This window comes from Sardina pilchardus, chromosome 19, assembly GCF_963854185.1.
Source record: "Sardina pilchardus chromosome 19, fSarPil1.1, whole genome shotgun sequence".
Classification (NCBI taxonomy): Eukaryota; Metazoa; Chordata; class Actinopteri; order Clupeiformes; family Clupeidae; genus Sardina; species Sardina pilchardus.
Genome location: NC_085012.1, coordinates 1,000,974 through 1,021,539, shown reverse-complemented (window position 1 = coordinate 1,021,539; position 20,566 = coordinate 1,000,974). Strand labels below are relative to the sequence as shown.

Here is a 20,566-nt window from a genome sequence, read left to right as displayed (position 1 = left end):
ACAGGTTCCTGCTCTGGTGCTAGTTCTACTCATAAAGCACAGGTTGTGGCTCTGGTGCTAGTTCTACTCATAAAGCACAGGTTGTGGCTCTGGTGCTAGTTCTACTCATAAGGCACAGGTTGTGGCTCTGGTGCTAGTTCTACTCATAAAGCACAGGTTGTGGCTCTGGTGCTAGTTCTACTCATAAGGCACAGGTTGTGGCTCTGGTGCTAGTTCTACTCATAAGGCACAGGTTGTGGCTCTGGTGCTAGTTCTACTCATAAGGCACAGGTTGTGGCTCTGGTGCTAGTTCTACTCATAAGGCACAGGTTGTGGCTCTGGTGCTAGTTCTACTCATAAGGCACAGGTTCCTGCTCTGGTGCTAGTTCTACTCATAAAGCACAGGTTCCTGCTCTGGTGCTACAGTAGTTCTACTCATAAAGCACAGGTTGTGGCTCTGGTGCTACAGTAGTTCTACTCATAAGGCACAGGTTGTGGCTCTGGTGCTACAGTAGTTCTACTCATAAGGCACAGGTTGTGGCTCTGGTGCTACAGTAGTTCTACTCATAAGGCACAGGTTGTGGGTCTGGTGCTAGTTCTGTCTTAGAGGATGTGCACACAGTGATCCTTTGTGCCTATTCTGTCTTCCAGCAAAACATCCTGTTTCTTTTGGAGTTCAAAGCCTTTTTTAATGTCTTTGATGTCCATAAGACCTCAGCTGCTGTGGTCATTTGGTCTCCCTTATTTATTTATTTTTCAATCTAGTATATCCAAAGCATTTGTAAAGTTCACACAGCATCGTGTACGGCAAACAAATGATTTAAGTATTTATCTATCAGTAGTAGTGTAGAGTGCTGAGATGACTAGCTGGCTAAAGGCTTGGCCAAATAGCACATAAGTCCCATCATGTTGTTATCCCAGCATATGGGCTCAGTGTGTCTCTCTCCATATGCTGATTTGGACTGACAGATTATCTTTGAATACAAGTTCAGTGGACAGGATGTCATTAACATTCAGAGCTGGAGCGGCAGTACCCATTGCTGCCATCGGGGGTCACTGTGTGTTTGTGATGTCTGGCATTAGATCAACAGTCAGGTCAAGTGCTACCTATTCTGCCTGGGACAATGTTGTCTTGCGCTATTTTAAATCATTATTGCTGAGGAGTTTACCCAAACAAATTGAAGTCATTTGCATAAATAAATTAACTACAAATGACAACCTTTTGACCCACATCGTTTAGTCATAACTATTCACTCCAATTGTCCAGGCTGCATTCCCCTAACCCCCCATGGCCCAGTACTCAATGCAGGAGAGTGTGGGAAGTCATCTTGGTGTGAAGGGAACAAACCCCCCCTCCTCCCCCACTCCTCTCCACCCCCCCTCCTCCTCTCCTCGACCACCAAGGTTATAAAGTCCTCCCACTATTCATGTCCAGGGCCGATTGGTTGCTGCCAAGAGCAGAAGAATATTTGTTTTGAAAGGATGGGCCGATCCACTGAGCACTACATGCCCAGTGGTCACACATAATAGCTGCGCTTTTTGAACCAGATGGTTGAAAACATGGCGGGGGGGGCCGGGGGGGTGGGGTGGTGGGGGGGGTGGCGAACCCTCTCTCCCTGGCGCCCAGCGGAGCGGTTCGGCGCTGTTTGGGCTTTCCAGCGAGCGAGCGGGCGGGCAGACGGAATGGGGGGAGTCCAGCGCCGCGGGGCGCTCAGCTCACGCTAGGGTACGTGAGGCCACTTCCTGGAGGGACTCGCTAATGAGAACATCAATACGCAGCTCCTGGCATCTCTATTCTCCGCGCTCAGGCGAGCAAAGGCACAAAAAAAAAAAAAAAGCAACAAGAAAAGGGGAAAAAGTGTTGCAAATCGCCAGGTTCATTGGGTTTTTTTGGGCACGTATTCCCTTTTTCAAAGTGGAGAGCTGTACTGCTAGTTTGTGGTGGGGGGTTTTAATTCAGCAACACAGAAGTATTGACTTCAAAGGTGAGAAAAGTTCTAATGGAGTAACAGATTGAGTCTCATTTAGGTTCTGTTTTGGTTTGGGGCAGCAGAGTGCAACTCTAAGCCCAACTTCAGAGTCGCAACTTGGTTCCACTGACTGATTTTACTGGGAGTTTATTTGCTTATAAAATAACTTGATCTCAGTACCATACCTGAATACCTTTAGAGTGGAAGTAATGCCTATACTCATCGTCATCATCATCATCATCATCATCTCCTCCTCTGTCAGCAGACAACCAAGTGTTGGAGTTTGGGAAGCTGGTGAGCACATCCAACACTTACGCGCCCCACGATCCGAGCGAGGGGAGGAAGCCTGTGACTGTGACCTCAGATAAGCCCCTGCTGTGGAGCATGGGCATCCTCATGAAGTAGCCAAAGCTCCACTCCTCCAGGGGACCCAGAGCTCAGCTCCGCCAGGGGACCCAAGGCTCCGCTCCGCCAGGGGACCCAAAGCTCAGCTCCGCCAGGGGACCCAAAGCTCAGCTCCGCCAGGGGACCCAAGGCTCCACTCCGGCTCCGCCAGGGGACCAAGACTTGATTGGAATGTCTGCCAAGTGCCTTCATGATTAAGAATGGATGCCATACCATAGGTATTTTCCTCACGGATTATTTATTAACAAATTGTCCACAAACACACAACGTAGAAATTGTCCATTCATCCCATTCAGTCGCCGTCACAGTTCAAAAAAGTCAGCACAGGCAATGGTCTAGCCGCCGGTTTAGCCCCCACTGTAGAGAACAACAGAGCACCAGTGTGTTAGTCACCAATGGGATACTAGTGTGGACTAAAGTATATGTACTAAATGCTAAAACAATCATGTATTATGTTTAGTTTGAAATACTATGCACAAGATATTGTAGTTTTTCTATTCTGACATTTTTAATAACAATAAAATAATTCGCATGATGTCTTGGCTGGTCGAGTGGTACTTACACGATGATGTTGTTGATGGGGATGTGGATGAGTTTCACAAAGAATCCGATGAAGCCCATAACCGCAAATCCAATTGCTGTTGCCATGGCAATCTTCTGGAATTCTGCAACACAAATTGGATGACAGAGATGAGGAAATACATCAGTAAAACCCAACCACTGTACAGTCCTGCTGCCTCAATGTACATCAGTCCATTAGTAGTTTTCACAACACCACAACCCTGCAGGGACAAGCCAAGGAGGTAAGTGACCCCCCAGAGGAGAATCTGAGTCTAATAAGGCTTCCCCTGGACTTAGCGTTCCATTGACCCCTGTTCATTTCTGGCGTCACTTTTACGGTGAATAACTTTACATCTAAAGTGTTTTTTAAGCCTTTATATGAACCATTTCTATTTCCAGAGAACTGCAAAATTGTGTGACTGGCGTCATAACCTCGTATCTCACTTTACAACTCTGTAATAAACTTTGTTTTTAAAGTTAATGCTAAAATGATGTCATGAGTATGCAGCGTTCGGCCCCACAGTAGAGAAGTAACCATATTCTCTGGATAAGAACCTCAAAGGCCGTCTCAGGGGAAAGTCCACGGATAAGCTGTTTAAGCAGCATCAAAGGGGGGGGGGGGGGGGCGCTGTGGCGCAACAGGCTACAGCGCTCCTGCCATGTACGGGTTCGAGTGCCCATGGGGACCCAGGTTCGAATCCGGCCTGTGGTCATTTCCCAATCCCACCCTATCTCTCTCTCCCACTTGCTTCCTGTCTCTCTCCACTGTCCTATACAAATAAAGGCAAAAAGCCCAAAAAATGTACTTTAATTTTTTTTTTTTTTTTAAAAAAGAAGCATCAAAGGGAACAAACAATGAAGTGATTTTTGTTGGGCTGGCACTACTGTACGTCAGGACGAATCACTCCAACTCCGATCACTCTGCACATTATCAATTTCCATAGCGCAGCTACCAGACGACTTGCTGTGTTTAAGTCCGTTGCTAACGCCATGTGTTATCACTCAACTGACACTGAGGTGCGCAGTACAATATGGAAGAACCCGGAAAAGGGGTTCAAATTGGCATCTATTGAAGACTTATGGGATGGCTGTGTCCATTTCTATCACTGTCTATGGGAGGACCCCTAATCAGCACTTAACAGTATTTGTTTTCATTAAAGAAATGCTCACAGCAGGTTACTCATTTTGGGGTTGAACCATCATAGTTAACAGTAACTATCAGTAAAATTATATTTATTTGGTAAGCACCTCAAGCAGAGTCTAAACATCACAGCAGTTATTGTGTTAAATGTTCCCAATGGAAAGTACTTTGAACTGCATTCTGTGTATGAAAGGTTCTATACAAATAAAGTTCTTGTTGTTGTTGTTGTTATTATTATAGCATGGTGCTGCTCAGTAGCCTACTGATAACAGTAAATCCCCACTACAGACATCTTGGACTGTGAGTGCTGTAACTATGGTTTGCAGTGGCTGGGGGCAAACAACAGTAATGCAAGCCTTCTGTCCTATGTGCCAAAGTACCTGTAGATTAACACCATGTGTTGTGCAGATAGCTTCTACTCAGCCACCTGACAGGTAACATTCTGCAGTTAGCTACTCACTATCCTACTCAAGCCCCACCTCAAAACCAACTCCATCAGACACGCCCCCCACCCACGAGTGATTCACTCAAATTGGTAGAAAGAAGATTGAGGTGATGAGATTAGGGTTTTGATATCGATGCCAAGCTGTAGTTTCAATGATTTGAGATTGAGATAGACTTCCACATTAATGACGTTAAAATAACACTTCTCTGAATTTTAGAAGTGTGACTGTCCTTCTCACGTTGCACACGTATTTTAGCAGACATGTAAGAATCGTCACAGATGGTCTAGGCTACTAACCTTTTCTGTCGGGTTTTGTACATCTTTTCACGAGTCTGATGGAATCTTTCGCAAACTGCCGACTGGGCTCCACGAACTGCATTACTTGATCCATGGTGGTAAAGTGGAGTTTCCTGAAAGATGTAAAAAGATTAGATGGTCAAAGGCGAATAACACTGATGATGTCCAACCTATTTTTTACAGTCTGTGTCCAACACACTTGCTGCTCATCACCAAAGGCAATCTCGCGTCATAGGTTTAGCTACTTTTCCTTAACGTCATCGTTGGATGGGAAGCAATCAAGTTCAGATAGTTTAAGATTATGAACATTAGCAGTACAACACAATATAACACGACATTTGATCATACACTCTATGCTAAAAGAGCAAAACGACAACTTTGGAACTTTTGTCAAAACAGCAAACTGATAAGATCATAACAAATAAGTTCACGTTAACGCTAGCCAGCTACAGTTGAATGGCTAACATTAAAAGGATATCAATAGTCATTTCATCTGTGGACACACATACGGAAATAAACAGTCTTCAAAAACACTTTATAACACCTAGAATATCATTAAGTCATCTCTACGTACCTGTGCTGCCTGGGACAGATGTTGACAATTTGGCCGGCTGATGTTTCTGGCCACGTAGTTCTTGCGATAAAGTATTTGGGTAGAAGGCTGACGTAGCGTTAAGACCACGCATGCGTGCTTGCCTACTCTGATCCACCACGTACCAGTCCTGTCAGAGCCTATTCTCTGGTTCTGCTTTTCGCCATCTATCGCTGGGAGTGTAAAACAAAACTCATCGCTTTGCATAGAGACTTCATCAAACTTGTTGGGGGGCTAAAGGTCAAACCAAAACGCCAAGGCACATCACTTATTTAAGGGTATGGATAGGCTACAGTGATTTTAAAGTCTGTCACACACATTATTGTAGGCTTATAGAGGGCTGTTATGCCCAAACATTTTTCTGTAGTGTTCATGACAAGACAACAGTGACAACATGCTGACAAGAGCAACAGTGATAGGCATGTGCTTGTGTAATGTTATGCATTAAAGTCATTAAGGTTGAGTTGCTCAAAATTCCACGGCACAGCAGTGTGCCACAGGACATTAGGCCTATAGAACCACTGGCACTAGCTAGAACCACTGGTATTATAGGCTAGAACCGATGACATATTGGAACCGTCTTAGAACCACTAGAACCACTGACATTATAGAACCACTGGTATTATAAGCTAGAACCTATGACATATAGACTAAACTGTCTTTAGAACTACTGGCATAGGCTACACCAGTTCTTCCAGGCATTATAGGAAATGTGTTGTGTAATTGGCTTTCTGTTCAGAGGACAGAAAACAAGCACATTTTCTTTAGCCGTTTATCATTAGAATAAAAGTTCATTTTAAGTCAACATTTGTCTGGGGGGGGGGGGGGTAATTTGTGGCTTAACTTGTTGAAAGCAGTTGAAGGATGCTGTTTTATAGCCTATGACAATAGCAGAACAGGCTTTCTATTGTTGCCCATGCAGAATAAGTTTTATATGAGCCTCAGTTGACTCCAAAAGTATTTAAACCAAATGTCATCACCATTGTAAAAAGATACTTAAAAAGTTAACTAGACAGTAGCCTTAATTATCGAATTTATTAAATATTTGGTTATGGTTATTTAGCAGACGCTTTTGTCCAAACCGACATACAAATAACAGCATAGTTAAATTGAGCAGTAAACAATTTCAAAGTTAAAAACAAGATATGCCGTAACACCCCTCTTGAAAGACCCAATAGCAGAGATGGAGAGCACTGGGCAAATGATATACAGTAGGCCTACATCTATTTCAACATCATATTTCCATTTATTTCTATATTTCATCTATTTCAACATCATATATGTTCCATTTATTTCTATATTTCATCTATTTCAACATCATATATGTTCCATTTATTTCTATATTTCATCTATTTCAACATCATATATTTTCCATTTATTTCTATATTTTCCTGAAACTAGGCTACAGTGCTTTCCTGCGTGCTTCACTGGGCCCATAAGAAAGTGGAAGTTGCATGACCAGTGTTACAGATTGTAATCAATTAAAAAATAGATTCCTCACGATATCAATCCTCTGATATACCTCTGATATCAATCAGTTGTATGATTAAGGCTTGAGAGATGTTTTGCCCACCATTAGGAGAATTACCTTTGGCACAAGGCCAAAGCAACGTGGAGTGGCTCTGAAACTGTAAAAGGAATATTCTAGAGTGGCTCAGTCAAACCCTTGATCAAAATCCTAAGAAATCCTATCTTTTTTTAAAAAAGCCTATAGATCTAAAGAGAAGTATGTCTAGAGTCTCCTCCAGAGTGGTGCTGGTGCTGAGGCGATGGAGAAATCTACAATTCCAACTGCCCGTCCACTTTCTATGACTGTCTGATGCAGTCTGTTTGGAAGCCACTTTTAGAAATCCCATGCATGCACTGGCACTGCAAGCCAACTGTTGTTGGCACAGATCAAAACGTCACACAAAAGTTGTTTCATCTTGTGCTGTTTGATGTGAAATTGCTCAAACCCAAACATCTCACCGTGCAGGACAAGTGGACATTGTGACGGAGAGAACAGGGCTTCTCGGTGAGGTACGCTGCCTGTTTTAACTCTGCTTGCTGTAGCTTTTCCCATTCATTATTTATCAAAAGATGGGTAGAGGCTGCTTTGAAATGCCTTACTCCAAATCCATCAAAGATGACATTATAAAAACTGCCAGCTCTGAAGAGGATTTGTTCAGATAACTTCAAAATGTAAAGGAAGATGGGACAGCAGTGTTTAAATATTAAAGAGGCTCACATCACCTCTTCAAAAAGATCTGTTAACAACAGCATAGTCTGACAGAAGCATGGCCATCGTCTCAGTGACAGAACCGAAGAGGCATGATGGTTAGACAAGGCAAAGTGATTTCTTTAAAAGTCTTTGACAACACAATTCATGAATTGTAGGAATAATCTATCTTTTTAATGATACCCAACAAGTTTAAATATAGACATGATGCCAAACATGTATACAGACGAAAACAACATTATTAAAAACCGACAGGAACACATTTCTGTTTTCTAGACTGTGATACTTCAGAAACACTATGTTGCCTGTGCTTAAGATGATATAAAAATAGTCATGTCTCTGAAATGTGTGAGTGTTCAAATTATTCTAAAAAATAAATGCCTTTATGTGTATTTCACTGATAATGATCTACCATCGATCTTGTCACTCAGCGTGTCAGGGAAGTTAGTCTCCGTGTCCAGGTTTGTTTGTTAAGAGCATCTCCGTCCTCGGCCGCTAATCCCACTGAATTCCAAGCATCTGAGTGCTCAGCTGCCACAGCTTCTCGGCCATGTCATCATCTCTAGCCTCTCTCGAGCAGCTCGCTGGAGCACAGTCACTGCGGAGAGACACAACCAACACCAGCTAATCAATAAATCACACTTCACTCCCCAACGTATCAATAAATCAGAAGGAACCTTTAAACGTTTCAGCCAAAAAATGTAATCCCCCTTCAGTTGCGCAATCGTAATGGCGTCCTCCTAGTTTTCCTCTGGGTTTAGCTCATAGTTAAGAGCTTAATTTTGTGGTTTTGAATTCTTCAACACACACACACACACACACACACACAAACATACACACACACACACACACACAGACACGTGCACTCACTCACACTCACTCACACACACACACACACACACACACACACACACACACACACACACACACACACGCAGACACGCTCACTCACTCACACTCACTCACACACACACACCAAATAGGCGAGCACACACACACACACACACACACACACACACAAACACAGACATGCTCACACACACACACACTCACTCACTCACTCACTCACTCACTCACTCACTCACTCACACACACACACACACACACACACACACACTAACTCACGCTCGCTCACTCACTCACACACACACACACACACACAGACACGCTCACTCACTCACACTCTCTCACACACACACACACACACCTGTAATACTGTCCGCTCTCCTTCTCCAGGGCTGGCTCTACGGCGCAGTAGATGGAGGTCTGCGCTCCCTGGACGGAGGTCTTGGTGCAGCAGGTGAACACCCTGACGGCCACCTGCACCACCGAGCTGACGTGCCTCCACAGCTCCGTCTGCACCACCCCCGGGTGGAGCGCGTACACCGTCACGCCACTGCCTACACACACACACACACACACACACACACACACACACACACACACAGTACACCGTCACGCCACTGCCTACACACACACACACACACACACACACACACACACACACACACACACACACACACACAGTACACCGTCACGCCACTGCCTACACACACACACACACACACACACACACACACACACACACACACACACACACACACACACACACACACACACAGTACACCGTCATGCCACTACCTGGGACACACACACACACACACACACACACACACACACACACACACACACACACACAGTACACCGTCACGCCACTACCTGGGACACACACACACACACACACACACACACACACACACACAGTACACCGTCACGCCACTACCTGGGACACACACACACACACACACACACACACACACACACACACACACACACACACACACACACACACACACACACACACACACACACACACACACACAGTACACCGTCACGCCACTACCTGGGACACACACACACACACACACACACACACACACACACACACACACACACACACAGTACACCGTCACGCCACTACCTGGGACACACACACACACACACACACACACACACACACACACACACACACACACACACACACACACAGTACACCGTCACGCCACTACCTGGGACACACACACACACACACACACACACACACAGTACACCGTCACGCCACTACCTGGGACACACACACACACACACAGCTACAATCACACCCCACTCCCTGGGACACACACACACACACACACACAGCTCCAGTCACACCACTGCCTGGGACACACACACACACAGTACACCGTCACGCTGCTCTCTGGGACACACACACAGTACACGTCACACTGCTCTCTGGGACAAACATACACACACACACACACACACACAGTACACCGTCACACTGCTCTCTGGGACAAACATACACACACACACACACAGTACACCGTCACACTGCTCTCTGGGACAAACATACACACACACACACACACACACACACACACACAGTACACCGTCACACTGCTCTCTGGGACAAACACACACACACACAGCTCCAGTCACATGCTGCCTGCATCACGCATGAGTGCCACTAAACAGCTTTACTCTCCCAGACCACCTGCACTGCAGTAACACCAGGCAAGAATGTAATGCGTGACGTGTCTGAGGGGAATAATGCCTGTGTGTGTGTGTGTGTGTGTGTGTGTGTGTGTGTGTGTGTGTGTGTGTGTGTGTGTGTGTAAGACTACGTTTGAGGAAATAATATCTCGGCCCTAATTGTCTTCATTTATCACGGAAAGATAAAGAGGAACTCAGCAGGCAGTCAACATGCATTCCACTGCTATCAATAGTATAGAGCCATATAGAAGAAATGCAGGAAGTTCTCCACATGTATGGAGCCGCAGCATCCTGTTCTCAAGGAAATTCCCACAGAGTTCCAGAGCTACGGGCTATACCGATGTGAGATGATCTTCCTGACCATGTGTACATTATCCAAACATGCGATCAGTTCGGCCTCGGGGCATTTATAGGAGTCTGGTCACACATGCATGGAGACATCATCAGATAAATAGTGAATGGAAATGGCATAGCAACACTTCTGTTGACATCTCGGGAACAGCTGTGAGAATACTGAGCAAATATCTCACTGTGAGATAAATCACTCTCGTCAAGCGTAAATACCAGCAACACTCATATTTCAGTTTTTAATGCCTATGTTACTGTAATTTATGTCATATTTCAGGATTTAATGCCTATGTTAATTCATGTCATATTTCAGTTTTTAATGCCTATGTTACTGTAATTTATGTCATATTTCAGTTTTTAATGCCTATGTTAATTCATCTCATGTTTCGTTCCTGTCATTTCTCACATTCTTGCTGCCGCGGGCTCTCTGCTTGGCAAGCTGCTCCAGCTGCACAACTGAAGTGTTCTACTCACAGAGTGCAAGCTTCCACTATAATCAACAGAACTGGCCTGCACATAATAGCAGTACGCACTGTCCAAAAAAGGACCATTCCTCTAAAACTATGTGTGCGTTCCGTAAACGGAACGCCTCAGTTGTGCGGGTGTTAAGTGTGTGTGTGAGTGTGAGTGTGTGGTCAGTGTGCACACCCTGCAGTCTCCTGGCCAGGGAGCGGGTGCAGAGGATGTTGGCCAGCTTGCTCTGGCCGTAGGCCCTGCGCGCGTTGTAGCTCTTCTCGCTGTTGATGTCGTCCAGCTGAATGCCGCCCCACGTGTGGGCCACCGACGCCACGTTGACGATCCTGGCGGGAGTCGACCGCTTGATCAGGTCCAGCAGCAGGAACGTGAGCAGGAAGTGACCTGTGGCCGCAGACGACACAGAGAAGGAATCATGTCCTATTCTGTCACTACTGAATCGTGTCCTATTCTGTCAGTACTGAATCGTGTCCTGTTCTGTCACTGTCAATACTGAAGCTTGTCCTATTCTGTAAGTACTGAATCGTGTCCTATTATGTCAGTATTGAATCATGTCCTATTCTGTCATTACTGAATCATGTCCTGTTCTGTCAGTACTGCTTTGATAGAGAGGGAATTATGTCCTATTCTGTCAGTACTAAATCATGTCCTATTCTATCAGTACTGAATCATGTCCTATTCTGTCAGTACTGAATCATGTCCTGTTCTGTCAGTACTGAATCATGTCCTATTCTGTCAGTACTGAATCATGTCCTGTTCTGTCAGTACTGAATCATGTCCTGTTCTGTCAGTACTGATCTGATAGAGAGGGAAGCATGTCCTGTTCTGTCAGTACTGATCTGATAGAAAGGGAAGCATGTCCTGTTCTGTCAGTACTGATCTGATAGAGAGGGAAGCATGTCCTGTTCTGTCAGTACTGATCTGATAGAGAGGGAAGCATGTTCTGTTCTGTCAGTACTGATCTGATAGAGAGGGAAGCATGTTCTGTTCTGTCAGTACTGATCTGATAGAGAGGGAAGCATGTTCTGTTCTGTCAGTACTGATCTGATAGAGAGGGAAGCATGTTCTGTTCTGTCAGTACTGAATCATGTCCTGTTCTGTCAGTACTGATCTGATAGAGAGGGAAGCATGTTCTGTTCTGTCAGTACTGATCTGATAGAGAGGGAAGCATGTCCTGTTCTGTCAGTACTGATCTGATAGAGAGGGAAGCATGTTCTGTTCTGTCACTACTGATCTGATAGAGAGGGAAGCATGTCCTGTTCTGTCAGTACTGATCTGATAGAGAGGGAAGCATGTTCTGTTCTGTCAGTACTGATCTGATAGAGAGGGAAGCATGTCCTGTTCTGTCAGTACTGATCTGATAGAGAGGGAAGCATGTCCTGTTCTGTCAGTACTGAAGCATGTCCTGTTCTGTCAGTACTGATCTGATAGAGAGGGAAGCATGTCCTGTTCTGTCAGTACTGATCTGATAGAGAGGGAAGCATGTCCTGTTCTGTCAGTACTGATCTGATAGAGAGGGAAGCATGTTCTGTTCTGTCAGTACTGACACCTACGACATGTGTGTTCTGCATAGCAGGCTGCTCGCTGGAAACGTTTGGGAAAAGCTAAGCAGAGCTTAAGAACATAGAATAATGTTTATCACACAAAACACAAAACACACAATACACACAACACAGTCTACAGTCAGCTCGGGCAAATAGCAATGTGTAGCCCATCACTTCCACTACCTCCAACATGTGATCCAGCACTTCTGTACATTAGTGTATTTGCAGCAAAAAAAATAGTGGCTGTTTTGAGGTGACATTCCTGGCGAAAATAAAGGAAAAGCAACAGGAATATGTGCACTAAGGGGACATCCCTGTGTCTGACCACTCCTGGCCTTTCTTTGTCTTTGCTATCCTCTTCCTCTTCCTCTTCCCTGATATGCCCTGTTTAGTTTGACCGTTAAATACAGGAGGATCTGTGTTTGGATGAACACGCCGTGTTTATGGTGCGAGGAGCTGAGCAAAGCTGCAGAACTAGAAGGCAGTCAGTTAGCTGATGGCCTAGAAAGCACACAAAGACCCCTTCCTGATCAGCTTGGACTCCACAGTAATTAGTGGGGCCCTAATGGCAGCAATTGAATGTCTGAGGTTTCCAATTAGCTGAGAGTCCACCCACTGAGAAAAACGTCTTAACCTGTTTCACATTACGAATGACCTAAAATAGCTAAGTATGGGGTCAAGAAACCAATTTACTCACTGCTACAGAGATCACACCTCGGCAGATACTTCAAGTGATTATTCTTAAGTGCAGTGGTAGCAGATTTGCCCTATCAACATGGAACAGCAACAAACGAGGGCAGTTCTTACGGTTCACTTGAACACTAGGATCTCTTACCTAGGTGGGTAAGGCCACAGCTATGACAGTTCACTTGAACACTCAGGGCTCTTACCGAGGTGGTTCACGCCAATCTGCATCTCAAATCCATCAACAGTTTTGGAGTATGGACACAGCATTACCCCGGCGTTGTTGATAAGAATATCCAGCCGCTTCTCCTCTGAGTGGACATCAAAACAGAGATGGTGATATGACACTTAAGATGATGACAAGCGTTCCCCTGTAGTGTCGTCGTGGGTGATATGACACTTGACAACGATGCCAAGCGTTCCCCTGTAGCGTCAGAGGACGCAGCGAACACCTCACGGCCGAGATGATATTGTATTCAGTGTTAAGCGTGGAAGGAGCATACTGTACCTTTGTTAATCAACTCTGCAAAGTCCCGTATGGACTTGGTGCTAGACAGATCTAGCTTCTTCAACACCACATTCTGGTTCCCCGAGTCCTCCATGATGTCCTCCCTGGCCTCCTCTCCTCGCTCCAAATCTCTGCAGGCCATGATGATGCGGGCACCTCATGGACACACACACACACACACACACACACACACACACACACACACACACACACACACACAGACACACACACACACACACACACACACCAATACAGGGGGGATAAGCTGACAATCAGCATAATGACACACACACACACACACACACACACACACACCTAGCCATGGTGCCACGTCCTAGTCATTCCCATGCAACATGCAGCACTGGTGACTCAGGTCTCCATTTGGCGCTGGTGCTCATAAACCAATTAGGCGCTGCCGTGCCGTGGGATGAGAGAGCAATGCGCTGGCACCATGCTTGTGCGCCCAGTAATTATGAGCAAAACAGCCATTATTCCATTAGCACGCTTTGTATGGGCCACGCTATGAAGACTCTTTGTTTAGAATCCATCAAGCTCATGTGGGAACGAGAGTGTGTGTTTTTTCTCTCCCAACTCCCCGCTCATCAGCCCAACAGATTATGAATTCACAATTATAGTTACAATGAAGTGGAGCTCATAAAAGCTATCCCACATATCGCGCATGATGAGCAGGAGGATTGCTTCAGTTTCATTACATGGTGCTGAGGAATGGCTCTCAGTTTGATGGGGCCCATTAGGAGGCCAGCTGAATATTTCATGTGACTGCGTACAACAACTTTATTATCACACACAAGGCTGCCATAGGCGAACAGCCTCAGGAGACATGTAGACCATCAACACAACAACAACTTGCAGCACATATGGTGTGTAATCTTACACTCACCATCTGATATTTTTATACACTTTAAAATGCTAAGAATCTTTTATGTGCCCAGAGTTTCCCAGAGAATAATATTGCACTCAAGAGCCCTTGAAGATGTGCATGCTTGCTAGCCTAGTACATAACAGGAAGTTAATAGGAAGACAATAAGTTAGTGAATAAATGTCTATAAGGAAGCAGGTTTTGTCTTTGTTAATAAGAAGACAATAAGTTAGTGAATAAATGTCTATAAGGAAGCAGGTTTTGGTTTTAGAGAGAGAGAGAGAGAGAGAGAGAGAGAGAGATTTAGAATTGTGTGAGGCTACCTCTCTTTGCCAGGTCTCTTGCGGTCTCCTTCCCTATGCCAGTGTTAGCTCCAGTTATGATCACTGTTTTCTCATCTAGTCTGGCAGTGGAGGACCACTGGCCACAGAAAAAGTTTCTGAATAAAAACATGAAACATGTAAATAAAAACAAGAACACACACATACCCATATACAGACTGATGTCCACCTTGCTGATGAGTTTAACTCCAGATGACACCACATTTGATTGTTTACCAAGTTCATGATGTCAATATCATTTGCATTAGGCTACATATTTAAAATAATAGGCTACTGAATGACCTGAGGTTCACATGTAATTCATTTAAAATAGGCAGTGGATGGCAGTGGATATTTTCTGTAACTTTTGCGCATTGACTAGTGCAATAAAATGAATACATTTCTTCATGATGAATGACAGCTCTGGACACGGTTATAAACCAAATTGCTTTGCATTACAACTACAACCACAAGTAGGCTAATGTTAGGTGGTGGGAGTAGTGGAGTATCAGAATAGTGTTGTTGCTATTTGTAGTAGGTTTGTATGTAAGTTTTTGGTTATGTAGCCATACAAAAACTGAAAAACAAAATGGAAAGCAACTTACCTTAAAGAATGCATTGTCACTGAGGTCAAAAAATGTTACGGAGTTTCCGTGAGAGCGCTCTCACGATAAGCGTACCGTCGTCAAGGGCTTCATAAAATGCCAGACCATCCGCTTCAGAGCCCAGCGCCTCTCCCCTACCGGGATTTGTCAAACATTGGCAGTGCTATATTTGGATGGATGATATCTGCGGCGAACTACAGGTGTGCTGAAAAGTGACCAAAAAAATATGTGCACCAACTACCTTTCTGAATAACTATCGAAAACCACCGCTATGTGATGCTTGCCTTGAACTATGTAAGTGCCATTGGCTGAAAAGGGATCTAAAATTATGTTAAAAGAGTGGCCACCACTAGATGTCTCTGTTGACTCAAGCATTTCTTGTGATTATTTGTGTGTCAAAAATAAACCCCAATGGGCTACAATAACGCATTTTCTAGGTTACTTTATTCATGTGTGTAAGGACATGTACTTCGACAAGTAGGCTAGCTTACTGATTTAACAGTAGGCCTATAGGCGCAAGGCTATTTAACTTTCATTTGTTGCTACATTTCCTGAAAGAACAAATCATTGGAAAAGAAAACATGGCTAAACTCATAAGCCGTATGATTATAGGTATAGCTGTTGGAATAGCTGGTGTGGCAATTCATCATGAGTCTCGTCAGCGCCAGCGGATGCCCAACAGGTGGCAGCTGAGAGCCCACAGCTTGCAGGCCGTGCGGTCGTCATTGGCAGCGCGAGAGCACGCGGCCGGGGCGCAGTTCCTGCGTCAGAAGAGCAAGACAGACCTATGATTACAGTAACACGTTCCCATATAGGCCTGGTCGCCTGTATGAGGGAAAATGTGCGAGTGTGACATTGTAACAGGCTGTCATCTCCTTTGAATGATGCCCACCTGTAGTAGCCTCCAGACGGGAAGTCTGGGGTGACCGCACAATAGAGGCTCGTGTAGGCGCCCTCCTCGGGCGTTTTGAGGAAGAAACTAAAAGTCTTCATGAAGAGCTGTAGAGACCAACTCATGTGTCTAAATATCTCCGTGTTTACCACTCCTGGGTCCACTGCATACACAGTTATCCCGAAGTCTGATGAGGAGACAAAACTACAGTCAGTATGGGTCTTATACTCTTCAATCATCAAGTTTAATATTGTGCTGCTATTTTCATTAACATATGTATGTCAGCCAAAACAAAAGTGCATTAAATGATCAATTACTGACCATGTACTGTACAACTACTGTATTTGTACCAAAATAAAAGACCAAAATACACTTCCAGCTATTTTACTGGATATAGAAATGCAGGTGTCAGTGGGGACTAGGACCAAGGAGTGAGACCAGATCAATCACACTTTTTAATGCTTGTTTTGACTCGGAAGTTTGACTCTTGAGAAGACGCATGGCGTCGAAACATTAGTCACTAAGTTTGCACCATTAAAAGCATTTAAAAGTGTGAGTGCTCCGGTCTTGCACCTTGGTCCTAGTTTGACCTTGGGTCTCCGCACTGACCCCTGTCCTGTGTGCGTGTGTGTGTGTGTGTGTGTGTGTGTGTGTGTGTGTGTGTGTGTGTGTGTGTGTGTGTGCTCCTTGGTTCTCGTTTGACCCCGGGTCTCCCTGACCCCTGTGTCCTGTTCCGTGAGCACCAACTAGGCTGAAGCGCAAATGACCCCTTGTTACTGCATAGAAATGCAGGTGCTTTTAAAAAAAAAATAGAAAAAAAAAAAAACCTTGATCGTGTGTCTAGCAACTCTGAGCGATGACATGTTGACATATTAATGAATAGATAATTGAAGTTAGTGTCAAGACAGACATCATGACAATGAAATATAATATACTCATTTCTGTTAACATATTTTGGTGGAACACACTACCCGATTAACCATGGTCTTAAAATGAGTCACATCAATCTAGAGTAGGCTACTTTTGGCCGACAGCACTGTGCGTAGACATGATTATAACTATGCTATTGATGCTATTTTGAGCCACTGCCCGTAGCACCATTTCTAATGAGAACGAGTAGGTCTGTTTCTCCTCCAACAGTAAACAGGAACCCCTCAGTGACAAAGGAGGCGGCTCTCACCCTCCACTCTCCTGGCCAGCTCTTGGGTGAAGAGGATGTTGGCCAGCTTGCTCTGCGTGTACGCTGCCATGGGAAAATATCTCTTCTCGTTGCTCACGTCCTCGAAGTTGATCTTGCCCATCGGGTGGGTCACGGACGACACGGTTATCACCCGCGACGGTGCCGAGTGCTTCAGGAGGTCCAGCAGAAGGAAGGTCAGAAAGAAGTGACCTGCAAGGGAGAGGTGGGTTTGGATAGCCCCATTAAAACCATCAGTTATTAAACAGAGATGGGAATCACCAGGTACCAGAGTAGACCCAATTATAAAGTATTTATTTGACGATACTGGGGCCTGACAGGAAATGAGGGTTGGAATCAGGAAATGACCTCAGGAGTCGGGACAGAATCATACTCATCAGTCTCTGGGTTCAGGATATCCACCATCTCATTCTGTGATTGACTCAGATTTCTTTGTCAACAAACTATTTCTTTGTTAAACACTCTGTAAAGTGCCATTAGACATGTTTTGGCGCTCTATAAGTGAAATTAAATTGAAATTGAAACAATAGTGGCTCTGATAGCCATGAGATCTTTGGTCAGAATCATGATGATGAAATGTGTGCGGAAGCTTTTCCTTCACATGCACAGATGTGATTAATAAGAATTCATAAGAAGCTCGGAAGTGACCCAGCATGCAAAAGCACATCCATGGTACCCTATCCATGGAATCAGCAGATTGCACACAGTGTATTGCTGTATAATCAGACACTAGCAGGACATAAGGTCATCATTTCCTACCTAAGTGATTCACGCCAAAGTGCATCTCAAAGCCGTCTGAGGTGGTTGTGTACGGGCATAGGGCCACGCCTGCATTGTTGATGAGGAAATGCAGGGATTTTTCAGCTGTAGAAAAGAAGACATAACTGCTTTTAGACTACAATGCCCCACATCCCACCATTACCACCACCCAACCCCACACATAAGTACACACACACACACACACATATATACAGTACATATCAACCCTACTGTTGTAAATGTTCTCTGCAAATTCACAGATGGACTTTGTGTCGGCCAGATCCAGCTTCTTGGCCACCACACTGGCCCCCTCCACCTCTCTCACGATGTCGGCCACCGCCCTCTCCGCCTTCCCCATGTCCCGACAGGCCAGCACCACGTGGGCCCCTGGAACACATGCAGCACCCACCATGCAGCACAAAACACCCACGATGCATCAGCAGCACACCCACAGCACCCAGGATGCATCAGCAGCACACCCAGCAAATCAACCAGGACTCATCACACCCAGGACTGATTACAAAACACCCAGGACTTATCACACGTAGCTAAGAACCTACACTCATCTATGGAGTTCCTCAATGCAGACTCTCAAACATAATTGGTTATAATAACATTCCATTCCATTTCATCCAGACTATATTGCAGAGTCATATTGTGAGGCACTCACCCCTCTTAGCGAGGTCTTTGGCCATTTCTATAGCAGAGTCATATTGTGAGGTACTCACCCCTCTTAGCGAGGTCTTTGGCCGTTTCTATAGCAGAGTTGTATTGTGAGGTACTCACCCCTCTTAGCGAGGTCTTTGGCCGTTTCTTTTCCAATGCCACTATTGGCACCCGTCACAATGGCTGTTTTTCCATCCAGACGAACATCAGAGGACCACTGCTTGGCTATAAGACTCCTGACGCAGTCAACATTACATGTGATCAAGCATTGTATGTTTATTTGGCTGTAGCACATATTTCATTACAACAAACTATATACTGATCACTAAATTGAGTTTGGTCAATCACCATCTTGTCAATATGGTCTCCACAAATGTTCATTCTCATTCTCAAAAAAAAGCCTTACCTGATAGATTTCATCTTTGGCATAGACTTGATGACTCCAGATAAAGTATTATTTGTCACTGATCCACATGCAACACACAGAGAGAAACATTGATTCAACGTTTGCAGCCAGCACTTAAGCTACAGTATGCCTCTTGTGATTATAACACCAAGTTGTTTCTTAATCCAGACAGGGCCGTCCTAATAAGACGTGCTGGCGCCGATCTCATGACTATTAGAACTAATTGAGCCAATGAAGCGTGCACTAGGAGACAAACCAGGGTTTGTGCACCCATCAGTGTGAAAGGTCATTTTATAATGAGATGAGCCTCTGCATATCGGTAACACTTTCTTCTAAATCTTTTTTTCGAGGCAAACTCCACTTCCCCTTAAACTGTTCTCCATGAAGCAATATGATACTCTGAGTGTTGAGAGGGATTGTTCTTTTCAATCCCGCTGCTCTGCCTCATTTAGAGCGGACAGTCAAACTGCTCCTGTAGCATCAGGTCATCATGACGGATGCCAAGCTGCTGAGGACAGTGCGTCTCAGATGACCCTGGTCCACTCTGCGGAGCTAAAGGCCACGGCACTTCTCCCTCATCACCTCCAAAACGCAGGTAGTTTCCAGCAAAGCAGCGAGCAGCACCTGGGATTTATCTAGCTAGATTCTGAAAGTACAATTTCTGTTTGGAGAAGAATTAAGTTCACTTCTGGTACCATTGATCCCCCTTCTCTCTCTCTGTGTGTGTGTGTGTGTGTGTGTGTGTGTGTGTGTGTGTGTGTGTGTGTGTGTGTGTGTGTGTGTGTGTGTGTGTGCATGCCAGGGGTGGAAAGGTATATGTATTCGTACCAAATCATTTAGGTACAGGTTCAGTATGCAGATGTGTGTCGTATGAAGTACCAGATGCAGTCTTTAACAATAATCAACAGTAATCTACCGTAATCAACAGTAATCAACAGACGGCTTTTTTGGATATGGTCCATATTTCAAATTCGAGTCGAGACCATACGTCAGTTTAGTCAATTAACATCAAAAAACACCTGACACCTTTCACACATCAGCGATTCCCAGGTAGTCAGCGGAGCGTGCTTTTTGAGCACGGTTACACCCCTAGTGTGTGCACACGTGTGTGTGCTGTGATA

The 20,566-nt window shown here is 44.9% G+C and overlaps 4 protein-coding genes across 5 annotated transcripts in view; 1 reads left to right on the top strand and 3 right to left on the bottom strand.

The window, feature by feature from the left end:
• Positions 1-2,889, top strand: part of tpk1 (thiamin pyrophosphokinase 1) — a 58,307-nt gene extending 55,418 nt beyond the window's left edge. For both annotated transcript variants that reach the window (XM_062521469.1, XM_062521468.1), the window contains one exon: positions 2,215-2,889. In XM_062521469.1, coding sequence (XP_062377453.1) covers positions 2,215-2,354 — 140 coding nt within the window. In that variant the 3' untranslated portion in view covers positions 2,355-2,889. The remainder of the gene's footprint in view (positions 1-2,214) is intronic.
• Positions 2,574-5,484, bottom strand: sec61g (SEC61 translocon subunit gamma). Its single transcript, XM_062521470.1, has 4 exons — positions 5,373-5,484; positions 4,799-4,911; positions 2,917-3,019; positions 2,574-2,711 (listed from the first exon to the last, which is right to left on the bottom strand). The coding sequence occupies exons 2-4, from the start codon at positions 4,890-4,892 to the stop codon at positions 2,702-2,704; spliced, it is 207 nt and encodes a 68-aa protein (XP_062377454.1). The 5' UTR covers positions 4,893-4,911; positions 5,373-5,484; the 3' UTR covers positions 2,574-2,701.
• A 2,287-nt stretch (positions 5,485-7,771) lies between these two features.
• Positions 7,772-15,771, bottom strand: zgc:112332 (uncharacterized protein LOC553712 homolog). Its single transcript, XM_062521538.1, has 7 exons — positions 15,525-15,771; positions 14,923-15,038; positions 13,720-13,875; positions 13,418-13,522; positions 11,158-11,367; positions 8,816-9,008; positions 7,772-8,206 (listed from the first exon to the last, which is right to left on the bottom strand). The coding sequence occupies exons 1-7, from the start codon at positions 15,536-15,538 to the stop codon at positions 8,104-8,106; spliced, it is 897 nt and encodes a 298-aa protein (XP_062377522.1). The 5' UTR covers positions 15,539-15,771; the 3' UTR covers positions 7,772-8,103.
• Positions 15,772-16,042: 271 nt separating this feature from the next.
• On the bottom strand, positions 16,043-19,546 carry LOC134066263 (retinol dehydrogenase 12-like). The gene is made up of 7 exons (XM_062521539.1): positions 19,446-19,546; positions 19,160-19,275; positions 18,605-18,760; positions 18,374-18,478; positions 17,597-17,806; positions 16,417-16,603; positions 16,043-16,285 (listed from the first exon to the last, which is right to left on the bottom strand). The coding sequence occupies exons 1-7, from the start codon at positions 19,466-19,468 to the stop codon at positions 16,183-16,185; spliced, it is 900 nt and encodes a 299-aa protein (XP_062377523.1). The 5' UTR covers positions 19,469-19,546; the 3' UTR covers positions 16,043-16,182.
• Positions 19,547-20,566: the final 1,020 nt, after the last annotated feature.

Coding starts and splice junctions, on each gene's coding strand:
- zgc:112332 (XM_062521538.1), bottom strand. Junction 13,876..14,922: donor AAGAGACCTGGCAAAGAGAG/GTAGCCTCACAC, acceptor TGTGTCCATGAG/GTGCCCGCATCATCATGGCC. Junction 13,523..13,719: donor TGCAGAGTTGATTAACAAAG/GTACAGTATGCT, acceptor ATGTCCACTCAG/AGGAGAAGCGGCTGGATATT.
- LOC134066263 (XM_062521539.1), bottom strand. CDS start 19,468: ATGCCAAAGATGAAATCTATCAG. Junction 19,276..19,445: donor CCAAAGATGAAATCTATCAG/GTAAGGCTTTTT, acceptor TGACTGCGTCAG/GAGTCTTATAGCCAAGCAGT. Junction 16,286..16,416: donor CCGTCTGGAGGCTACTACAG/GTGGGCATCATT, acceptor CTTCTGACGCAG/GAACTGCGCCCCGGCCGCGT.
- sec61g (XM_062521470.1), bottom strand. CDS start 4,892: ATGGATCAAGTAATGCAGTTCGTGGAGCCCAGTCGGCAGTTTGCGAAA. Junction 3,020..4,798: donor TACAAAACCCGACAGAAAAG/GTTAGTAGCCTA, acceptor TTTGTGTTGCAG/AATTCCAGAAGATTGCCATG.